Source organism: Xiphophorus couchianus, chromosome 21, assembly GCF_001444195.1.
Source record: "Xiphophorus couchianus chromosome 21, X_couchianus-1.0, whole genome shotgun sequence".
Taxonomy (NCBI): Eukaryota; Metazoa; Chordata; class Actinopteri; order Cyprinodontiformes; family Poeciliidae; genus Xiphophorus; species Xiphophorus couchianus.
The window spans coordinates 2,194,419-2,217,023 of NC_040248.1; the positions used below are offsets into that span (position 1 = coordinate 2,194,419).

At 39.4% G+C, this 22,605-nt stretch overlaps 1 protein-coding gene across 2 annotated transcripts; it reads left to right on the forward strand.

The window, feature by feature from the left end:
* The first annotated feature begins 170 nt into the window (after positions 1–170).
* On the forward strand, positions 171–22,484 carry LOC114136751 (vasoactive intestinal polypeptide receptor 2-like). Of its 2 annotated transcripts, none has more exons than XM_028004991.1 (13): positions 171–570; positions 4,485–4,584; positions 6,953–7,060; positions 10,107–10,204; positions 16,270–16,367; positions 17,846–17,984; positions 19,361–19,511; positions 20,475–20,535; positions 20,633–20,702; positions 20,907–20,998; positions 21,206–21,344; positions 21,541–21,582; positions 21,684–22,481. In XM_028004991.1, the coding sequence occupies exons 1-13, from the start codon at positions 514–516 to the stop codon at positions 21,843–21,845; spliced, it is 1,317 nt and encodes a 438-aa protein (XP_027860792.1). In that variant the 5' UTR covers positions 171–513; the 3' UTR covers positions 21,846–22,481. The 2 variants fall into 2 exon arrangements, with proteins under 2 accessions (XP_027860792.1, XP_027860793.1); XM_028004992.1 differs by lacking the exon at positions 171–570 and adding an exon at positions 3,095–3,242 and having other exon boundaries at positions 21,684–22,484.
* Positions 22,485–22,605: the final 121 nt, after the last annotated feature.

Consider the following 22,605-nt stretch of genomic DNA (forward strand, 5'->3'; position numbering starts at 1 on the left):
CCATATTGTTTTTAAATTAACTGATATTCTAAATAAAACTATAGTTTACTTTTATTTCCTTTATTTATTTATTAGATTTAAAACAGATCTGCTGCTAGCAGAAGGCGCCACATGAGGGCGCTGTCGGACTTTATTGCTCTGACTTTGGGTCCTCTCTGGTCCAGGGGCCCAGCGGGGTCCATTTGTCGGCGACGCGCTTTAAATGCAGAAGGTGAACCGGAACCAGCAGAACCGCAGAGTTACGCCTCTTCGGGACTTTATGCACATTCAGCCGAACTTTTCCACGATTTAATAAACTCTCCCGGCTCGGTTCGGTTCGGTCTGCACATCTGAGGCGCTGGTGAACAGAAAAGCGACCTGGTCCGAACCGCGCGTAAAGGTGAGGACCGGGATTCAGGAGCGGCTTTCTCTCACCTGTCAGCCTGCGGGTCGGTTCGGTTCGGTTCGGTTCGGACGTGTTTCCCGCTCAGGATGACAGCAGCCAGGTGAACTGCAGGTGGATGAGATGCGACCATGTTCTTTACGCAGCGCCTCGCTCTGCTGCTGCTCGGCGTCTCCCTCATCCACACGGTCAGTCCTCACTCAGCCTGAACGTCGGTCTGTAAATCCAACTGAAACTTATTCATTCCATCAGTTTCTCCAATTGTTTTTCATTTTCTTTCATAAATACATCATAAATACATCTTACCACGTATTTTCTAAGTAAACTTGAAATAAGAAACTTTTCAGTAAAATATACCATCTTGTTTTAGGTCAATAACTCCTTAATATTGATGAAAAGTTTTACTTCCTCTGGTATAACGTCAGAAAAATGTTGCATAAGTTAAATTATCTGCTAATGGTACAAGTACTTTAATCAATATTAAAGAATTATTGACTCAAAACAAGCTCATATCTTGCTGAAAGGTTATTTGTAAGATAGTTTTGTCTTATTTCAAGTGAATTAAGATATTTGCACTAAAAACTAGAACAAAATTACTTGGTAATATTGTGTTTTTGCAGTGTATTCTGTCTGAGACATGGTTTATTTGGGATTCCTCTACATTTTTTATGTCAATTGTGAATCTTCTTCCTCTTTGTGAGACGCTTCCAGCCAAGGCAACGCATTACTGATAAACCAGCACCTTTATTTTTTTGACACTTTTGGCTCTGCTGCATTTTGCTAAAAAATACGAGCAGATTCACTTTCTGGCTGCCTGAGGAACATTTTAAGTTTTTGTTTTGGCTTAAATCTGGAAACTGAAAACCTGATTTGTTCCTTCCAGGGTTTGGATTTAACAGTTGACTTTTTAAGTGGCTTTTTGCTTCAGTATCCAAGGTGAATGTCAGCCGTCCAGAAATCCACTCAGGACACAGATTATGTGACAGGTTAAGATTTACACCTCAAAAACACAAATTCTTACCAAATATTTTTGTCTAGTTTCCTTAATTTTGCTAAAAAAATAAATAAAACAAAAGCACCAGTTCCACTAGCAGATTATTTCACTTGTGACCTGGGAAAATGTTTTGTTTTTAGTGAAATAATCTGCCAGCAGAACTAGTTCTTATTCATTAAAATGAAGGATTATTGACTTAAAACAAAGTCCTATTTCTTGCTGAAAACTGACTTGTACATTAGTTTTGTCTTGTTTCAAGTGTAAAAATATATTTGCAGTAGAAACTAAATACAAATTCTTTGTAAGATTTAGTAAGTTTTTTCAGTGTGAGCAGGTATTTCGCTCATGTTTGATGCATTAGCTTATAAAGCTTTTCAAAATCCCAGAGCATCACTTTGCAAATCGAATCTAATCATTTTATTGCCGCTGATGCGTCGTCTCTGCAGCGATGAAATCTGCGAAGTTTAAACGTCTTAGAAACAGCAAAGACTCGATGTTTGATGAGAGTTACGGTCAGATCGCTGCCATGTTTTCTTCTGATTCGTCTTTCTGCAGAAGAAGAGTCTGCCGACGGGAAATGTCTTCATTTTGTGGTTCATTATTCATCCAGAAACATTAAACTCCTCAAGAGAAATAGATAAAGTTGCTTTGCAAGTTACAGATCAAAAAATGAAGAAAGAGGGATGTATTATTAATGCTCATTAAAATAACATTTTTGTTGTTATTCTCCAACATCACAGCTTTAAATCCGTTAAAATCCACATGGCAGCATATTTACTTGCACAATAAACAAAATTTTTGTCGTCACGTAAAGAAGGACAGAAAGAAGGCAACTTGAAAAATGTTGATGTTTAAGGAAAACTATCTCAAAACTACGACGGTGAATTAGGGCCATTGCAGGTAGGAAACAAAGAAAAGCAAGAGTACATTTCCGCCAAAAGCTCTGAAATCTTGAGATAAATCTCAAAAATTTTCTAGTAAAAATTGTAATTTTCTGAGCTTGAAAAGTGAAAATTTTGCTAGAAAAATGTCAGAAATTTTGACATTAATCAAATACATTTTTAAGAAAACAAATTAAAATTTCTGAGCTTGAAAGTAAAAAAAAAATAGCTAGAAAAAATTCGGACATTTTGAGATTAATTTTACAAATTTTCTTGAAAAACAAACAAACAAAAAAAAAAACTAGGAAATTCCTGAGTTTCAAAAGAAAAAACGTTTGACTTTTGGAGATTTTCTGGGTTTCCAAAAAATATTTATAAGCGAGTTTTGCCTCATTTCAAGTGGACTAACATATTTACACTAGAAACTAGACCAAAGATGTGTTAAGATTTTGTGTTTTGCAGTGCGGCAGGAATATGAGCTGCAAAACATGGAAAACGCAGATATGAAGAATATTTCCTAACACGTTAAGGTGGCAGGTTGGTTCAAAGCATTAACATTCCCAGCAGGAAGTGAGGAAAGCAGAGGAAATATGTGCGTTGTAAGTGGGCCGACAGCGCTGACATGTTGGCAGTATATCTCAGTGTAAACAGACCTCCCAGCACTTACACACACTCACTACATCAATGGAGTCGGATTTGGTGTGTGAACTCGCTCTGTTGGAGTTTTTCCCTTCATCCGTACTGTAAGCTCTGCCGTTTGTGTACGCCGTGTTTGAGAGCGTATCCTTGGTTACATCAGCCCTACCAGGAAACACACAGACGTTAAACAACGAGGTGGCAGCCACTTATCTGCAGCCTGAAATATGGTGAGGTTGGGCAGCAACATGTGATAAAGCATCTGGAGCATGGATTCTTCAAACCACGCAAAAACTCAAGATAGGCGACACACCCGACTCTCCAATCCAGTCTTTTTATGGAACTGAAGGTATTTTTCTCTAAAGTAGTTCCATATTAGACTTTGACTAAAGACTAGGTTCAATTTGGAACCAAGTTACATTTTCAGCTGCTGTGGATTTCTTTCACTCTGCACTGCGTTAAATGAACCAAACCTTTTGGAAAACCTTTCCCCCCCTCGCCTGTGGGGGCGCTGCACCAACAAGGAAACAACACGAAAAACCTCCGAATAAGACAATGAGCGCAGCTTCCTTGTTCATGAAATGTAAAGATTTTAGCGGCTGTAGGATTTCTGGCTAAAAAAAATACTAGCCATTTCTCCTTCTAGCGCTAGGCTAGCGCGGTTGTATTTCCCAGAATGCCCTGCTATGTAGTCCACTTCCTGCTTTTGGAGCGTCTCCCGTCCGTTTGGTCACCTATACTTTCAAACCGAACCAGAGTTCACTTCAACCGAACAGAGACCGAGGTTAGTAGGCGAACCACAGTTCACTATTTTATTCTTTCTAACAAACTGACTAAAGTGTGATTATAGCGGACTACACAGGGGAGGTGGGAAGACAAAATGGCCGCTGTTAAAGACAAACTTGGTGATGTCTGAACTGTAAATAAAACTAAAAAAGGCTTTTTTCATGTTGTCCTACATTTTGGGGCCATGGAAGTAGATAGACTCAAAGCGTTAACACAAAATATTACCAAGTATTTTTGTTCTACTTTCTCGTGCAAATTTCTCAAAATACAACCAAAGTAACTTACAAGTAACTTTTCAACCAGACAGGAGTTTGTTTTAAGTCAATAATTTCTGAATATTGATGAAAAAGTTCTAGTTATCAGTGAAATAATTGGGGAAAATCTCTTATTCCAATGGCAGATTATTTCTCTTATATACAGCTCGCATTTTTTTATTAATATTAAGAAATTATTGACTTATAACAAGCTTCTATATTTTACTGAAAAGTTACTGCTGAGATAGTTTTATCTTATTTCAAGTGTACTAAGATGTTTGTACTGGAAACCTAAAATGCTTGGTAAGGTTTAGTGTTTTTGTAGTGCAGCTTCTCGGAGTGTTAAATAAAACCAGAATGAGCTCACAGGATTTTTTAAGCTCCCGTTCATCTTAACTTTCCTCCCTGAGCTGCAGAAAGCAGCCAGAGGTCAACAAGTTTCACAAACATGAACTTTCCTCCAGAGAGATGAAGCATGAATTCAACAGACGGCAGGTTTGTTAACGTTTGTGTTAATGTCCGTTATGTTTATTTCCTCCTCGCCCTGACAGGTTAATGGGAGGTTTCCCTACTGCTGGCTGTACTGGGAGATGGAGCGAGCCAGAGGAGAGTGTCAGACACAACTACAGCAGCAGACGCCAAGCGCTGAAGGTAAAACTGCTTCAGCTGAAAAAAATCCAACAAAAACCACTAAAACACCCGAAAACATGAACTGAAATTAGTTTTCCTGGTTTAAATGAGGAGGAGGATGTGCTGATTGCTGTCTCAACACTTAAGATATTTGTGATTTATTAATAAAAAGGAAATGCATCTTTTATCTTTTCTAATTCACACCTTCCCTCACACCTCCCAGAGCAGACTAACGGAGAAACATAAACTTTGTTTCTATTAAACAAACAACAAAGGCACTTTTCAACTGTGTTAAAAACAAAACAAAATATCCAGATAAGGAAGCAAGTAGGACATGAATTCAAACATAAAAGTAACATTTTTATTATTTAGATGACTGAAATGTTATAGATTTATTAAAGTGGATTTACAAAGTCCGCAGACGGTTAATTACTTGCTAAAAAAGGAAATAAAACAAAGAATTCAATCAAGAAGCCTTAAAAAAAAAAAAAGTAATTCTTTCTTTTCTTTATATTACACAGATATAAAATATATCCTATAATAGTGTGAGGGTGAATTAAAGATAAAACTAGTAAAATGTAACATGTTGACAGATAAAATATTTGTAATTTGTGAAAAATATAAAAGAAAATGTCACAATAATATTAGTTTGAAGAAACAGCTTAGTAAAAATGTCTTAAATGATGTGTAGGAGTAAATCTGAAGTCCCTTAACCCTGCTAAGGTTAGGGGGGTTTGTCCCGTCAGATCGTCAGTTCCTGGAACCACACACACAAAAAACCTCGTTAAAGCGCATGCAGGGTCAGTGCGACCCGATCAGACTGCGCACACAGAGGAAAAAACCTGCCGGGTCCAAACAATCCCGTCTCTTTAGACCACAGGAACATTAAAGAAACTTGAAATCCGAAACTCTTCATGTGTTTTTGTTCAGAGCTCTTCTGGGAAAGTGTCCCCTCTTATCCATCCACTTTTCTCCAAGGACAGTCTTGGAGTTCAGACTTTCCTGTTGAACATTTTCCTCTAAACTGTTGAAGATGAGCAACGATTTAAAGAAAGAGTTGTTGCTGCCCATCAGTCTGGGAATAGAAGTTCATTTCTAGACTATTTAGGGAATAAAATCATACAATCACAACAGCTGAGCACAGTGGGGGAGGAGTAATGACCGGGGCTTGTTCCGCAGTCATGAACTGGACCATGAGGTCAAAGGTTTGGCCCAAACTGGGTCAACAGGACAATAAACTCAAACACAGCAGCAAATCTGCAGCAGAATGGCTGCAAATGAGAATGTGTTGCAATGGCCTAGTCAAAGTCTAGACTTCAAACTAATCAAAATGCAGTGGTGGGATCATGAGAGAGCTGCAGAAATGAATGAATGAAGCAACATTTTCACAGAGTGGACTAAATGTCTCCTTTGTCCTGAACTTCACCTCAGCCTTGAGAATAAGTCCTGAGATTTAAGATTTAAAGTTTGACTATCTGTCTTTTTGTGTGAATATGGATTAGATTAAAAAAACAAACAAGCAAAAGGCTCATTCCCCCAGCACTGGTCTGCTCAAACCTTTCTGGAGTTTGACTGATAATAAAATGTTGCCTCAGCTGATTGAGCAACGCTTCGTTTTTCTCTCAGAAACGTGTCGAACGCAAAAGGTCAAACTGATGCGAAGGATTTCTGTGAAACCTGAGGCCAGATTTTAATTCTGCAAGTGTCACACAGTCGAGAGATAATCCACACTGTTCAGATTAAATCTGAGTCGTTTATTCATCTGGAATAATGACTGGTGAGAACAGAATCTTATTTTTTATTTAACTTTTTTAAGTTAAAAAACTAAATTATATAAACTGTGCTGTAAATGAGAAACAAAAGAGTATAAAGACAACAGAGGAAAATAACGGTGATCCTCTGGGCTCAGTAATAGGAACCATTTTATTTAAACTTTAATTACATCATGATGGATCAGTTTTATGAAACTTCATTTTATACATTTAATCTGCTTTAATAACTAATAAAACTCTGGTAAATTTCAAAAGTGTAAACATGACGTTTCTGAACCTGTAAGTAGTTAAATATTTTCTAAAGAGAAGCAGATCTAAAAAAAGCACAGAAGAAGCAGCTGTAGTATGAAAAGCTTCGTGTTTCCAGGTATTTATTGCAGCTTCTTAAATCAGAGTTCGATGACATCACAAGAGGTTTTCATTCTCTGAGTGTCTAAACATTCCCGAGTGCCGGAAAACTTTCATGTTCCTCGATTTATGGCTGATGAGAGTCTGAAACCAGTAGCTCAGATAAACAGGAAGCTCAGACCTGCAGCTCTCACTTTGTGTGTTTTGTGTGTGTGTGTGTGTGTGTGTGTGTGTGTGTGGGTGGGCGGGGGGGGGGTGTCTCTCTGCAGGATGTGAAGGCGAGTGGAACAATGTTTCTTGTTGGCACAGCGCCGCTGTCGGGGAAGTGCTGACCCTCCCGTGCCCCTCCCCCTTTCTGCTTCTGTTTGGTAAAAATGGTGAGACACACACACACATACACATACACACACTTCCTCCTTTCTTCATTCGTCTTTCTCAGAAAACGCTTCTAGAAGTTAAAGGAAAAACCTGTAAGAGCTTCCAGAATAAAACAAACATCTCTGCCGTCGGTGGGAAAATAAAATATCATTATTTTATTCTAGGTTATAATCTGATACACAGTTATATCAGATGTTCAGCCGAAATCTGAAGCTGCTCTTCAAAACGATCAGATCCGACCCGTCTAATCTACGGACGTAAAGTTCAAACAGGAAACCACTAAAACATCTGGAAAGTTTTTTTAAACTGGTTTCAGTTTATTTAAATATTGTCTCGGTGTCGTTTAAGAATAAATCCAATCATACAGTCATTTACATAATTTACAATATAATCCTAGTTAATTGGTAAAAGAGAAATTTATTATTCAAACTAAATAATAAAAGTTTTGATTTGTTTTTAGATGAAGGAATATTGTCTCTTCAGATGTTTCTTAAAAATAAACGAAAAATAAACATTTTCCCTCCAAGCTTAAGAAGTTGTTTTCCACAAATATAAAAAAATGTTGCTTTTTTTAGAACCAAACTCCACTAAATAAAAAATAAAAAACTTTCTCTAATGAGGCATCAGATATGCTATAATAAGTCCAAATATTTAAAGTTGCAGTCAAACTGTTCAATTTAGCAAATAAAAATTATTTTGTTGATTCTAACAGACCTGATTTTACTTCAGATGGACAGAAAAAAAATCTGGATTAAAAGACAAAACAAACAGATATGAAAATTAAACTTTGGTAAAAAAAAAAAGTCATGATCTGGATTCCTGTTGAATCAAATAACAAACAGAAACAGTTTTCCTGCCAGTTATATTGATAACAATAGAGTTGGACTATAATCTAAATTATGATTAAAATTGCATGAAAACCTGGTGATAATAAATAAACGTTGTGAATGAAAATGGCTGAAATGTCAGGAAGATGTTTTGATAAGGAGGAGAAAATCTTCATGAGGATCAGAAATCTGTCAGGACGGATGAGGAGCTCATAGTTTGAACGTTCGCTCCGACCTCCGAGCCTTTTCTCTTTCTGCACAAACATTTCTGAGGATCCTAATCCGGTAATGAGATTAGGGAACCGAGATTATGATTATCCCGACTTTGGGAAACTTGAAACTTTACTTTCTGATGAAATCTCAGCCTCCTGAACACGCTCTCGCTTTCTGCGTCAGGAATCTCATGAGTTTGACTTTTTTGGTGGTTTTCTGACTTATTGAAATGGACCCACCAGGTTGCAAAGTTACTTTTTACGGTCAAATGTTTTTATTAGCAAAATAAAATGTACGTTTAGAGTCCGGACTTCCTGTCATTCTCTGATATGGAAGTTGCAACAACGTTTAATATTCCGTTTGGGATTAATAAATAATTTTGATGTGAATTTAATTTGCAGATGATTCTTCGCAGCGTTTCCTGCATTCTGATGCAAAGTGATGATGTCACCATAAGAAATATTAATAGACAATAAATTGTTCCAAACATTATCGCAATAAAAGATAATATTGTAGTTTTGACAACATTTTTAAGCAACATAATGACAATAATGTAAGAAAACATTCTCAAAGATCCATAAACTTGAAATTCTAACAAACATTTAACTGGAACTGGAAGATATTTTAAATATTCAAAAAACAAAAACAAAACTGAAACGACAAATAAAGCAAAATGATCCTAGTTGATACCAAATCAGCAGACTGGAAACTTTTATCATCCAGTTTTTGGTAAAAAGAGAGAAAACAGAAAAATGATAAGTAACCCAATGGAAACTATTGAGTTTGATTTAATTTATCATGTGATTAATTGATTTATTGACTTATTGTGACAGGGCTGCTGTGTCCTTTCTTTTGGAGACATCAGTAAAATAAGAAGAAGTTTTGGAGTGATTAGTCTGCGTAATACTTTACAAAATTATAGCAAAAATAGATAAATACATAAAGAGAAATTTGTTGCAACATAATTTAAATGATTATTGTTTTTCTTTTCTAAATCTTTTTATTTGTTGTTGATTTTGGCATTTTGAGTCCTCCATAGATCTGGTGGCAAAATTAACAATTTATCATCTAGATTAAGGATTCAGTCTCCTTCCTCCATCAGGTTGGTTAGCTGTGTTAGTTATAACATTTCTTTGTTTCTGTGGTTTTATACTTTTATTTCTGGATCTTTTTCTCTGATTTGTTCATTAAAATCCTGTTTTCTGCTGCGTTTTTTCCCTCTCAGCTTGTTTTTGGTCGGGGTAAGTGTCGTTATCTCTGGGTGGTTCATCCGCCTCCATGCTGCAGCAGCAGGAGGCTCCAGGTCAGCTGCTGAAGTGATGAAACATGGAGTCATCAGCAGCATTCACAGCAGCAGCTGTGGCTCCAAAATGTCCCCGCCCTGCTGGACGCTGGAGGACAGACGCAATTATTCTCCTAATGATTTATAGGAACTGCTCTGTTGTCACGGTGCAGCAATCATTTAAAAATACAAGATTACATTTCAAATTAAAGCTTTTCTAATCCACATGGAGCAGTCTTTCTCAAACTTTGGTCCGCCGGCGGCCCCTAGTGGCCCGCAGGGTACTGCATGTAAATAAGTGACGCTACGGCGCTACAATTAGCTTACCGAAGGATTGTGTTTAAAAACAGTAATTTATAAAACTTTCAAAAGAAAGACTGAAGATACCGATGGAAAGAAAATACTTATATAATCGCAGGAAATCAAGGAGCTACAAAAACATGCCGCTAAGCACTCTGGGAAATAGTTCCCACTCCTGTCTTTTACCTTTTTCAGTTTTTTTAAGTGCTAACCTAAAAACTCCAGTTTATTCAACTCTTGAAGGTTTGACAAAAGTAATAAAAAGTCAACACAACTTTAGTAGTAAGCTTGTCTCACATTTATGTTAAAAATCTAAAACTCGCTAAATTTATTTGACTTAAGGAGTAGAAGATAGTAGACACAACTCAATGCGGCTGAAATGTTTTACAGTGTAAAAGACTGAACTGTTTCTGTTTCTGTCAGGTAACCTAAACAGGAACTGCACAGAGAACGGCTGGTCGTCGGTTTATCCCGACATCGGCTCCGCCTGCTCATCGGACATCAGTGACGAACCCAACGAGGTGCGTTCAAAACCCGGAATCTGCTCCACGCCCTGCAGCTGCGCGGTTGAGCGGCGGCGTTCCTGCAGCAGCTCTGATGCTCTCTGTTGACCTGAAAACTGCTCTGTTTGGGTTCTGATTGTCTAATCAGGGTTCTGAGAGTTTGTGCTTGGTTTCATATCAAGCTTTTCTCTGCAGAAACGTTAACTCTTTACAGATTATGTAAGGAAACGTCCCTGACGAGTTCTCACAGGAAGTTTGTTTTACAGATTTTAGTTATTTGTCATGTTTTCTTTTCTAAAACACCAGACTGAAGTCAGCTTCAGTGACTTTCTAAAGTTTTCCTCTGAACTGCAGCTGCTATTTATCTCAGTCCAGAGGAAAGTGGAAAAAGTGCCAGACCTGATAAAACTGCCTCCAGATGATTAACAGTGCATAAAACTCACATTTTTAAGAAACATGACATGGGATTTGGTTTTCAGCTAACAGCTCTTTCAGAGTCACATTGCTGGAGTAAAACTCTTAGTTTCTACCAAACTGTGGGAAATTCGTCATGTTTTTATTTATTCAGCTGAATTAACTCAGTTCTGTAACAGGTTGCTGGTAAAAACCCCTGCAGTCCAAAACAAGTCACCAGTCCTACTGTAGGTTAGCGTGGAACAGTTTTTACGGATAAATCAGAGTTTTCTGTGAATTAGGCTGCAGGGACTGAAACACAAACAGCGTCTCTGTGACCTTTCACCCGATGGTTACTGACTTTAATGTTCTTCCTGGACTAATTTGAGTTTTTTTGTGTTTTTTACAGGATGTTAGTTTGAAACTCATAGCTGCCAGTTGCTAATTGTTGACTCCTGATGTTTGAACTTCTGTTGCTCAGTGGTTTCAGTCTCTTTACTTCAAACTGGATCAATAGATTCAGGGTTTGCGAACCAATAACTGTCAGCATCTTTGGTCGTTTGAGTCGGTTTTGGGTTTTGTTAATTTCTGTGTTCCTTAGTTGCTTTTCTTTGATGAGCCATGTTTCTGTTTTTGCTGGACGTCAGAAGTGAAAGACTGGATAAGAACGGAGCGACTGAAAATGTTTTCCAGTTGTTGTCGGTTTATTCATGGCTTCTTCCTCTTGTTCGAGTCGAGCTAATTTGTCTGTGAACGTAACACACCTGGTTGGAGCTCACAGGTATCGCTGGGTAGCCTAGAAACCGACCCGAACCTCCTGCCTTCTGACGTGTTGATCTAATTACCGACTTTCCCTGAATTCACACCACATAATTTATATCACAGTGTCATAAACGGTCCTTCCATTTACACCGGAGCCGCATTAAAAACCTACAAAATACCCGATGCTGAGCAGTTCTTTCAGTACCTGCTAGGCTACGGGATTGTCTCCATGATTACTAACAGTTAGGCATGTACCTTCTCCATAATGTACTGTTTGAAACCTTTCTAATCATACTTACTTATAAAATATATGAACATTAATCTTCTTACCTGGTAAAAAGTGTTGGCTGCAGATCAGTGTTTACACCGACCGCTGCTGTTATCACCGCCGCATCTTTCCTCATTAAAACTTATACAATAAAATGACAAGTTTGGTTTCTATCCTTGTCTGTTTGTGCCGCGCAGCACCGTATAGTCATTCATTTATAAAGTGAAATCAACTAAATCAGCCTGATATCAGGCTACCAGATGTCTGCGTTTTCACAGGAGCGGATTGGTTGTTTTGACGTCCATCATGGCGGAGTTCAGGAGGGCATGACGTCACGTACGCTTCACTACTCCAGATTAATCTGGTAAATTGTTGTGGTAAGACTTTGGTGACTTGCTGGAGTGTCAGGATGCAGAGGTCAGAGGTCATGTGGGTTCAGGATTCCTAGGATTGCTCTGGTTGGATCTCAGGTTATTAATCAGGTGGTTTGTGGCGAGACGCTGGCTTTACCTCCCAGTTGAGGGGTTCAGTTCGCGGTCGAGGCGCTCTGCTTCCTAATCCGACCTCGTCTGCCTCCGTCTCGGTCCGTTTGGGTCCATCTGGATTCGTTTCTGCCTGCTAACCTGACGCAGGTCCTGCAGTTTGCCGCCTCCGCCTGACTCTGGAGGATTAACAGTGGAGTGACGCTGCTGCAGGTTTCATCCTGCGCGTTTCTGGTCCGTTCTTGACCTTTTCTCCGTGTCGTCTGCGGTTCCAGTCGCAGCCTGAGTGAACCCCGTTTTTTAACACGGAGGCCTCCAGTCCGATGCCATGCAGCTCAACTCGGACCTTCCAGTTATTACTTACTGCATTCCAGGATTCTGTTGCTTTATAGCTTTAAACAAGCGGTTAACGCAGAAAGCCAGAATCTTTATTGTCTCCATACAAACGCACATCCTCCTTCATGTTGTGCTTTAGAACTGGCTTTAGTTTTTTAAACGTGATTAAAAGGTTTTTATTGCTGTTTCTTATCTTCTCCACATCTGGAAGAAAGCTGTGCAGAAACAAATGTCTGGAAAAGTCAGAGAAGTGAAGCAGAATGGAGCCTCAGCTCCTCCACAGCAGCTGTGATTCCTTCATCAGGATTCAGCGAGTTTCCAAAACACAGTTAAGATGTTTCCTTTAAATAAGAAACAAATAAAGTCACACATGAATACGTTTGTTTACATGATAAGTCCATCATCCTGCAACCACTTCCTGTCATCTTCTTCTTTGTTTCTGCCAGTAGTAACATCTGGTTGTTGATCACATGATGCGAAAAAAAGTGTTTCAATTACAGTTTCGCAAAATACTGTCATTCTGATACGGCTGGAAAAAAACTGTTCTTCCTATAGAAAAAACTTGCATTTTCTGCTGTTTTTGTCAATAAGTTCAGTTTGGCTTTAACCACGTTCTGCGTTAGAGAAACAAAACTCCCTGCTGGTTGGTCAGCAGCATCAACTTGAGTAAAAAGCTAAACAGAAAACGAAACAGTTTGAGGATATTCTGAGCTGGAGAATTGATCTGAAGCGTAACGGCCGGCCTGCAGAGTTAGTTTGCGGTTCTGCGTGAGACGGCTGGACTCTGCAGAACCTCGGACCGTGCCCTGCGGTATCACGCTCCGAGTCAGCAGATCCATTAAGTCCCGTCAGTCCGAGCTGCGGTCAGCGTGGATCAGATTTGTTCCTGCACATCTTTCGACACCACGTCTCATGAAACCCACGTAGCTCCGTCACGGCTGCTAATCCTTAATCTGCGTTTAAAACAGGAACTGAACCTTCAGGAGATCAAGAGGAAGGACATTAATTTAAGAGTAAAACAGGAGAAAATGGCTCATTTTGCAAATTATTTCAGTGAAACTTGAAATTTTAATTTAATATCTACGTGTTTGAGATGAAAATAAAGAGACAGTTTAGCTCAGAACCAACAGCTCATCAGTTTGATCGTTTCTGCCAGTTTGGGTTTGATTATGTGCAGCGAACAGAGAGACGCTGGAGGAAGTGAAGTCATAAAGCTGTTAGAGACGCTTCAGGCTTCAGACACTCTGCAGGATTTATCGGTTAGATCGCAGAACTTTGGTCCAAACCTCTGAGGTCATTTAAGACGCGTTTCGACTGGCCTGGACGGTTTGCTGTGTGAGTTTACACTCCGGTGCTGTTAACGTAATCTACCGAGGCTTGATCCTCAGAGAGCCACAGCCTGCAGGGACGTCTGCTGGTTTAAACAGAATTTAACAAAAGAGTCTGCTAAAGCTTTTGTTCAAGTCCTAGTTGCACACTAAATGTTTTCAGACACAAATCTGTAGTGGTTACATGAACCGGTGTGTGAAAAAGAGCAGAAAAAGCAAAACGTTTGGATTTTCTGCAGTAAATTCAACTTTTCTGTCAAAGAAGCTTCTTAAGTGACGCAAAGTCAAACCAAACTCTGCAAAGTTGCAGCTGTAAAAGGCTTTGCATGTGTTTTATTTAGATTTTCTTCACAGCGGTTATTCTCCAAAACAAATTTAAAGAGCAACTAAATGAAAATGTGGCAGGAAACCCAATAGATTTGAACACCAATCAGACGTTTTAAAAGACATTTATTTATCTGGACTCTGACCAAATTCATGCCAACTTTGGAATTTGAGGAAAGCTACAAAAAAAATTTCCAAAAAAAACATTTTCTCGCCAAGTTTTCTGTTATTTAGCAAATAGAAATAAATTTTGTTATCTTAACAAAACTAAAAAAAGAAAAGTTTGGTCTGATTTAACTTCAGACAGTACAAGAAAAATGTTTGTCTTTTATCACAAGATGGCTAAAATAAAAGCAACAGTACTTAATTTATTCAAGGTTTTTTATTTGTATTGTTGTTTTTGGTATTTTCCTTTCAATTTTATCATCGTTTAAATTAATTGTATATCTTGTTTTATCATTTAACTTCTTTGGTTTGCTGAGGTTGCTGCAAATTGTAAATCAATAAACTTTGACTTGACTTTTCACTCAGTTCATGTAAATATCTGGTTTCAACTGTAAACGGCAATTAAGCCGAGCGAAGCATGAAGGCGATGTGGGCTGTAAGAAAGCAAAACAGTTTTTGATTTGAGAATATTTGAGCAGAAACGAGTTGAATAGTTGAGACAAAGAGCAGAGAAGAGCTGCGAGTTTCCAAATAAGGAAATATTTAAGAAAATGAGGAATGTCGCTGTAAATATCCAACTCGCTTCGTCTGGATCTCCCACTGGAATCCATCTTCATGGGAACGAGTTCAGACTCTACGAGTCTCCAGGTCTCCATTGCTCTGCTCCGCGTCGTGTTCAGGGTTTCGGTCACAGAGGCAGACATGCATGCAGCTATTTTTACACTATATGTTGAGTGTGTTTTGGTGGTGTGTGTGTGTGTGTGTGTGTGTGTGTGTGTGTGTGTGTGTGTGTGGAGGTAATTGTCAGCCGTGGGGAATGTTGTTTACAGCTGACCAGAGAGCGATGAACGCCAGGCGCAGAACTCGCTGAGACGGAGCAGAACCCCGCTCTTATTCTGAAAGAGCCTCCTCCCGTTGGAGACACAAGTTATGAATCACTTCAGAGTTTAAAACTCTTGATTTCAAGAGTTTAAATGCATCTGGGAGAGGTTTTCACCTCAGTCAGGTGGAAAAACACAAAAATATTTTTTATCTGGTTTCTAATATCTGAGTACAACTGAAATAAACCAAAACTCACCTAACAAGATAAAGGAGCTTATTTTGAGTCTTTATCACTGATATAAAAATACTGGTTTCACTTAAAACATCAGGAAAAATCTTTAAGTGAAATAAAAGTGGAAGTAGTATGTTTTTAATTAATATTGAGGATTTGTTTACTTAAATTACAGCGTTTTAAAACAGTTTGGAGTCTTAGAGTGAAGTTTTCTCCTTTAGCGTCGCCAGAGGACGAATAATGCGACACTCTCTACTTTTCTGCTCTTACTTGAGGAATATTTCTGTATTTTCTACCCACTGAATGAAAAACAAACACGTTTTAACCAAAGATTCACCAGATACAGACAAACACCTGCAGTTTCTGTTACAGTTTCAGAAGTTTTGTATTGAAAGAAACTAATTTGGAAACATTTTCTTTACTTATATGAATTATTGTCATTTAGGTTCTTGTAATTTTTAAATATTAACTGACTGATCGTTTGGAAATGAGTCATTTTCTTTCCAAATCACCAGTTGTCTTACCATGTGCCATGTTTTGTTGTCTTTCCTGTCTTGAGGAGGGAAACATTCGTCTGTTTCACATCTTATTTAAAACCAGAGAAAGTTTTTTTTTATTTTTTAAAGCCTGTAGGACTTTAAGCTGCTTCAGTGAAAACGTTGTTCAGCTTTTTGTGAAGCCGCCTATTTCTTCTTCAGTCTTCACAAATATTTGGTTGAATTTGTGTCTTTTCTCATAAACATTTTTGCACTCAGACGAGATTTATTTGAACAAAAGAATGTTTTTTATAAACAGCAGCGCCGGCCTCGGTTTGTGTCTCATAATCCATTTTCATTGTGTTTATGAAACATAATGCGGTTTCACGGAGGCCAGCCCAGCTGCGCCTCATGTTTTATGATCGGCTTTGATGAACGGCCTCATTGTTTCTCATTCAATGCTCCATAAAGTGATGTCTGTGTGTTGCGGCGCAGCTGGTCTTCTACAGAGTGGTCCAGATCCTGTCCACTCTGGGTCACAGCCTGTCGCTCGTCGCTCTGATCACCAGCACCGCCATCATCTGCTCCTTCAGGTACAGCGCTCCCAAATCGCAGCAAAGCGTCACATTTACGTTAAACACTCTGAGTCTGCAGCACATCCACTGTTCATAAAAACTCAAATAAAAGCTGGAAGTCAGATATTTTAGACCAGCAGCCTGTCGAGAACATTTTTCTTCTGCAGCTCAGTGCCAGTTTAATCGGATTGTTTTGTTACATAACCAGATGAATGTTTTCGGGGTGAGAATCGGGTCGGTTCTGAACGCAGCGGTTCTCACGGTCTGGTCGTCTGCCTTCCAGCAGATGTTCCATCACGACCTGCAGTTCATTCAGCCTTATGTTGCTTAAAACTTTCTGATAAATTCTGATAATATTAATGAAGAAATGCTGGACATTTTCAGTTTACCAAGTATTTTGGTCTAGTTCAGGGGTGTCCAAAGTGTGGCCTGGGGCCATTTGTGGCCCCTCGCTGACTGTGTGTGGCCCCTGACTTCTTCACTTCAACAATGATACACATTTAATAAACAGAGACTTTCTATTTATAATTAGGGTAAAACAATGACAGATAAAGTCAGATTTTCTCAGTGGTTTTCACTCCAAACCAAACTTTCCTTTGCTGCTCTCATCTGATTTTAATTATTTGACTAAATACAGCAAACATTTTCAAACAAAGTGTGACCTAAATCCTGATTTTATTGATCAGAAGTGATTAAATTGCTCTCTTTTTCCCAACTGAAACTTAGAAAATCTGGAAAATTACTTTTAATAAAGCAAACCTGCAGAAACTTCTTAAGTTTTGAATCTAGAATAATTTACATATTTCTAAATCTGACTACTTTGTTTAAAATATTGTCAGCTTAGTTATTTTTAAATAGTTAAAAGAAACTTTTTTTGGCCCTTCTTTTAACTTGATGATTCTTATGTGTTTAAATTATTTTTCTGATCATAAATGTAGACGTTTGTAAGGATCAACACACATCTCGATGTTTAATTGATCTAAAAGATGCTGTGTTGACCCATGCAGCGTTTTTATGCAGCAAAAACATAAAGTTTATGTTAGATTTCTTTTCCGCTTGTCTAAACATAAAAAGATTTTTGGAATCTGAAACATTTCTGGGAAAATCCTGTAAAAAGAGAGAGTTTATAAATTGTTAGGTCGCTGTCCAGTTGACTAAATCTGCATTTATCTTCTTAAGAGGTTTTATTTATAGTGTGGAGAGACATTTATGACGACGGTCCAGCATATGGGAGCCTCAGCGTTTCCTCCCTGACCGGTTTCTCTGTGGAGATAAGATGAACCAATTAACAGCAGAAGCTCGTTAAACCCGGATTGGTTCGTTTTCCAGCGAGTCGATAGCAGCTCGCTGTTGGTGTGTGTGACTCGGTCAGGAGGAACTCCAGCTGCTGTTTGGACAACACGTCACCCACCGGGTCGACTCTCCCTGTAAACACTCCTCCTGACGCTCCGTGTGTGTGTGTGTGTGTGGGTGTGTGTGTGTGTGTGTGTGTGCAGGAGGCTCCACTGCATGAGGAACTACATCCATCTGAACCTGTTTGTGTCCTTCATGCTGCGAGCCGTGGCCGTGCTGATCAAAGACACGCTGCTCTTCTCAGAGGACCAGAGCACCGACTGCAGCACACAGCTGTCTCTGGTGGCGCCACACACAGAAAACACTCGGAAAACACACAGAAAACAAATGAGAAACAGACAGAAAACACTCGGAAAACACACAGAAAACAAATGAGAAACACACAGAAAACAAATGAGAAACAGACAGAAAACACTCGGAAAACACACAGAAAACAAATGAGAAACACACAGAAAACAAATGAGAAACAGACAGAAAACACTCGGAAAACACACAGAAAACAAATGAGAAACACACAGAAAACAAATGAGAAACAGACAGAAAACACTCGGAAAACACACAGAAAACAAATGAGAAACAGACAGAAAACACTCGGAAAACAGTCGGAAAAAACACAGAAAACACAAAACAGACAGAAAACTGTTTTCTGTCTGTTTTCCGGAAACTACACAGATAAAACATAGAAAACACGCTTAGGTTTCATTTTCCCCAGTGTGCTGGAAGTAGTTCTCTGAAAGTCTCGATTCAGTTCTTTAAAGTTTCCCTCCCAGCAGCCGGACTTTGTTTGGTCCTTTAAATCGTTCTTCAAGTTTTCTGAAAGTTTTTCTGAAGTTGATCTTTGGCTTCTTTTCATCAACTTTCTGTCCAGTTTTTGCTCTTTACTACATCTAGAAGACGATTATAAATCTGTTTTCATCTGACAAAATGTTAGAAATCAATTATTCTGGTGATTAATTGAGTAAAAATAATTTGTCAGGCTCTGCAGAAACTACGTTAGCTTATTTGATCAAATCCTATTATTATAAATATTTAATCAGGATAGAAGCAGAGAAACAAACCATTTTTTCTTGCTGTGCTTTTCTCTTTATTTGACACATTCGCACCAAGTGCTGCATTGTTGTTTTATTGAATGTTTGTTAAAAGTCTGTAAGTTTTTTGGCTCAACATTCAGGTTTTTACCTAATATCCTTCCAGGTATCTTTACGATGAGTCGCTACATGTAGCATTAGCCAAAATATGCCTCATTGTTAATCTGTGGCATATTTTCACACATCTAGCAAAGCAAAGTGAACATAAACGATGCCTATTGGCTGCTACAGACGAGTTTGATGTGTTTATCAGGTGTTTTCTGTTCAGGTGATCCAACATGGAGGACGGGCTGTCGTCAACCGTTTCGTCTTTTTGGTTTAGCTTAAAGTATTTTAGCTTAGCTTAGCATAAGTAGCGTAGGTTTTGGCGGAAGTGAGAGCATTGTTGTGCAACACAAATAACCTGCTGAATAGTTTAACAGTTTTTATGGTGGGATGTTTAACAAAGCAGATAATTTGCATTGAAGGTAAAAAACTGAAAATAAAAAAGGAGATAAATGTTTCTTGCCTGCCTGTGACGATATAGTTCAAACATTCAGTTTTTTTACCACATCCTGATTTCTGTTCCAGGTGGGTTGTAAGGCCAGCCTGGTTTTCTTCAACTATTTCGTCATGGCGAACTTCTTCTGGCTGCTGGTGGAGGGTCTGTACCTGCACATGCTGCTGCTGGTCATCCGGACCTGCTGCGTCCGCCTCTCCGTCTGCATGCTGATTGGTTGGGGTGAGCCGGACGTCCCTCCGTCCCGCTGCACCGCACCGGCTCAACTGTCCGCTTCATTTAGTCGAGGGTGATCAGAGAAGATCTACACTGCAAAAACTAACCAAGTATTTTAGTCTAGTTTATGGTGGAAATATCTCGGTGCACTTTAAATAAGACACAACTAACTTAGAAGTGAGAAATAGGAGCTTTGTTTTAATAAATGTTTCTGAAAAAGGCAGATTATTTCAGTTCTAACAAGACTTTTTCCCATGTTGTAACTGGAACTAGAACTTTTTCATCATCATTAAGGAATTATTGTCTTATTGACTGATCTCCTGTATTTTGCAGAGAAGTTGGTTTCAAGTTTTGTCTTATTTAAAGTGTAATCAAAACTGCTAGGTAATATTTTAGTGTGTCGAGTTTTTCTGTGGTTTACTCAACAGAAAGAATAAACCACCACGCTTCTTTTATTGGTTCCAAAATAGATTCTCTTATGCAAATTTTAGGATTTTTACGCAGCTTTTTAAACATATTCATCATATTTTGAACCCGACTGCAAGTTCCTCTCAAAAGTTGTATTTATTTATTGGTGTTAAATATTTTCTGAATAAATTCCATCTAAATCCTGCCGAGTTTTAAATGCAGAGGGAGGAAATCACTTTGGATCGGCCCTGAAGAGCCTCGGCGCCGTGTTTGAGTTCACGTCTGGATCTGAAGTTCTGAATGTTTTCTCTCCTCAGAGATGAACTGCAGAACCAGCAGCTCAGTGACCCTCAGCTGGTTTCACAACCGTTTCTGTTCAAACTGTTTTCTTTTCCGCTGCTCTTTTCTTCCACCATCTATCAAAACTCGCGTCACCGCCGCTGTTAAACGCTGAGCTTCCTGAACGCGCCTCGGTGAGATGTTCTCCATCTAGCAGAACCTGAACAGAACCGCGCTCTCTCTCTCTCTCTCTCTCTCTCTCTCTCTCTCTCTCTCTCTCAGGAATCCCTTCTGTCTTCACCGTGGCCTGGATCGTCAGCCGGATCAACCTGGAGGACACCAGGTGAGTTTGGACCGCCAGGTGAAAACCTGGTGAAATAAGTTTGATGAAACTTCAGGGAACATTTGAGTCTCTGAAAACGGTTCGTATTTGTTGCCAGATGCTGGGAGATCAACGACAACCCAGTTCCTGACCGGCTGATCAACTGGCCCATCATGGCGTCCATCATTGTGAGATTTAGTTATTTTTCATTTTTAAAGGTTTTTAGACACCTTTACCTGGTTGAAACGTATTTTCTGTTAGCGCTCCTCTTGCACTATATAAATGTCTGCTTTTGTTCTCTTAAAAACTGTATTTACTTATTTTTTACACTATAAAAATAACTGATTTATGTAATAAAAGCTCCGTCTGTGTCTGCTCTGTTTCTCCTGAAGATAAACTTCCTGCTGTTCATCAGCATCATTCGGATCCTGGTGCAGAAACTACGCAGCTCCGACGTCGGAGGAAACGACCAATCACAGTACAGGTACTGTAAAAAATCATCGTTAACTCAGCTTGATTTGATTGTTTTAAGTTTGTCCTGTCAGTGTGGGAATTGTTCCTGTACGTAGTTTGTGTTGTAGTTCCTGCTGTAGTTACTGTTGTAGTTCATATTGTAGTTCCTGCTGTAGTTTCTGTTGTAGTTCCTGCTGTAGTTCCTGTTGTAGTTCCTTGTTTTTGACCCACTGTCCAGGCGGCTGGCCAAGTCCACCCTGCTGCTGATCCCTCTGTTCGGAGTAAACTACGTAGTTTTCTTCTACCTGATGGAGCCAGACGATGAAACGCTGAAGCAGATCAAGATCTTCTTCGACCTCGGCCTCGGCTCCTTCCAGGTCAGGAAACGTTTGGACCCTCAGAACCTTTGAGGGTCCAAGGCCCCTCCCCTCCCCTCCCCTCAACAATTTATGAATTTTGTTTTAACTGTTGACTGTTCAGCTGGACATCAGGAGCAGAAAACAGAAAAGAAAATGAACTACGGATTCACCGATTTATCGCTGCAGATTTCCTTCATTGTCCTTTGTGTTTCAGGGCCTCATCGTCGCCGTCCTCTACTGCTTCCTCAACAGCGAGGTGAGACTTCCTGCCCACATCCGTCTCTGGAAACGCTTCAGTCAGTCAGTCAGTCAGTCAGTCAGTCAGTCAGTCAGCTCTCCTCCTCCTCTCCTCCGCAGGTTCAGACTGAGTTGCGGAGAACATGGAGGAGTTTATCCACGAATCGCTGCGTGTTGCAGGACTACAGGCTCCGCCGCTTGTCAGCAAACCTCAACAGCACTCAGTTTCCCAGAAACACCCGGGCCCAGTCCATCCTGCAGACCGAAACCACCATGCTCTGACCCGGGCCCAGTCCATCCTGCAGACCAAAACCACCATGCTCTGACCCGGGCCCAGTCCATCCTGCAGACCGAAACCACCATGCTCTGACCCGGGCCCAGTCCATCCTGCAGACCGAAACCACCATGCTCTGACCCGGGCCCAGTCCATCCTGCAGACCGAAACCACCATGCTCTGACCCGGGCCCAGTCCATCCTGCAGACCGAAACCACCATGCTCTGACCCGGGCCCAGTCCATCCTGCAGACCAAAACCACCATGCTCTGACCCGGGCCCAGTCCATCCTGCAGACCGAAACCACCATGCTCTGACCCGGGCCCAGTCCATCCTGCAGACCGAACCACATGTCAATCAGAGAGAAACCGACTGAAAATCCTGGAGGAAAAACAAAGAACGTTATTACAGCCAGGTTTTATATTTTTATATGATTTTTCAGGCTTATGGCTCTTTTGAATTTAAATAACTGAATAAAAATGATATTCTTCATCATAAAATCGACTCACTGTTTATAATGTTTTTATCTGCATCATATTAGACATAAATGTATAAAAATATAAAAACTGTAAACATCTGGACCTTTACCTTTTCTAAAAACTGTTAATAGAAAGTCTCTTTCTGTTTCTTTTTATTGTTTTTCACTTAACGACGATTACTGAAGCTTTGTCAAGTTAATGTTTGAAAAAATCTGATTTCAGATGAAATATTATTAAATATTTATGTTCTGAAATTATTTTAAATCAATATAAATGCTTCTGTTTAGCCA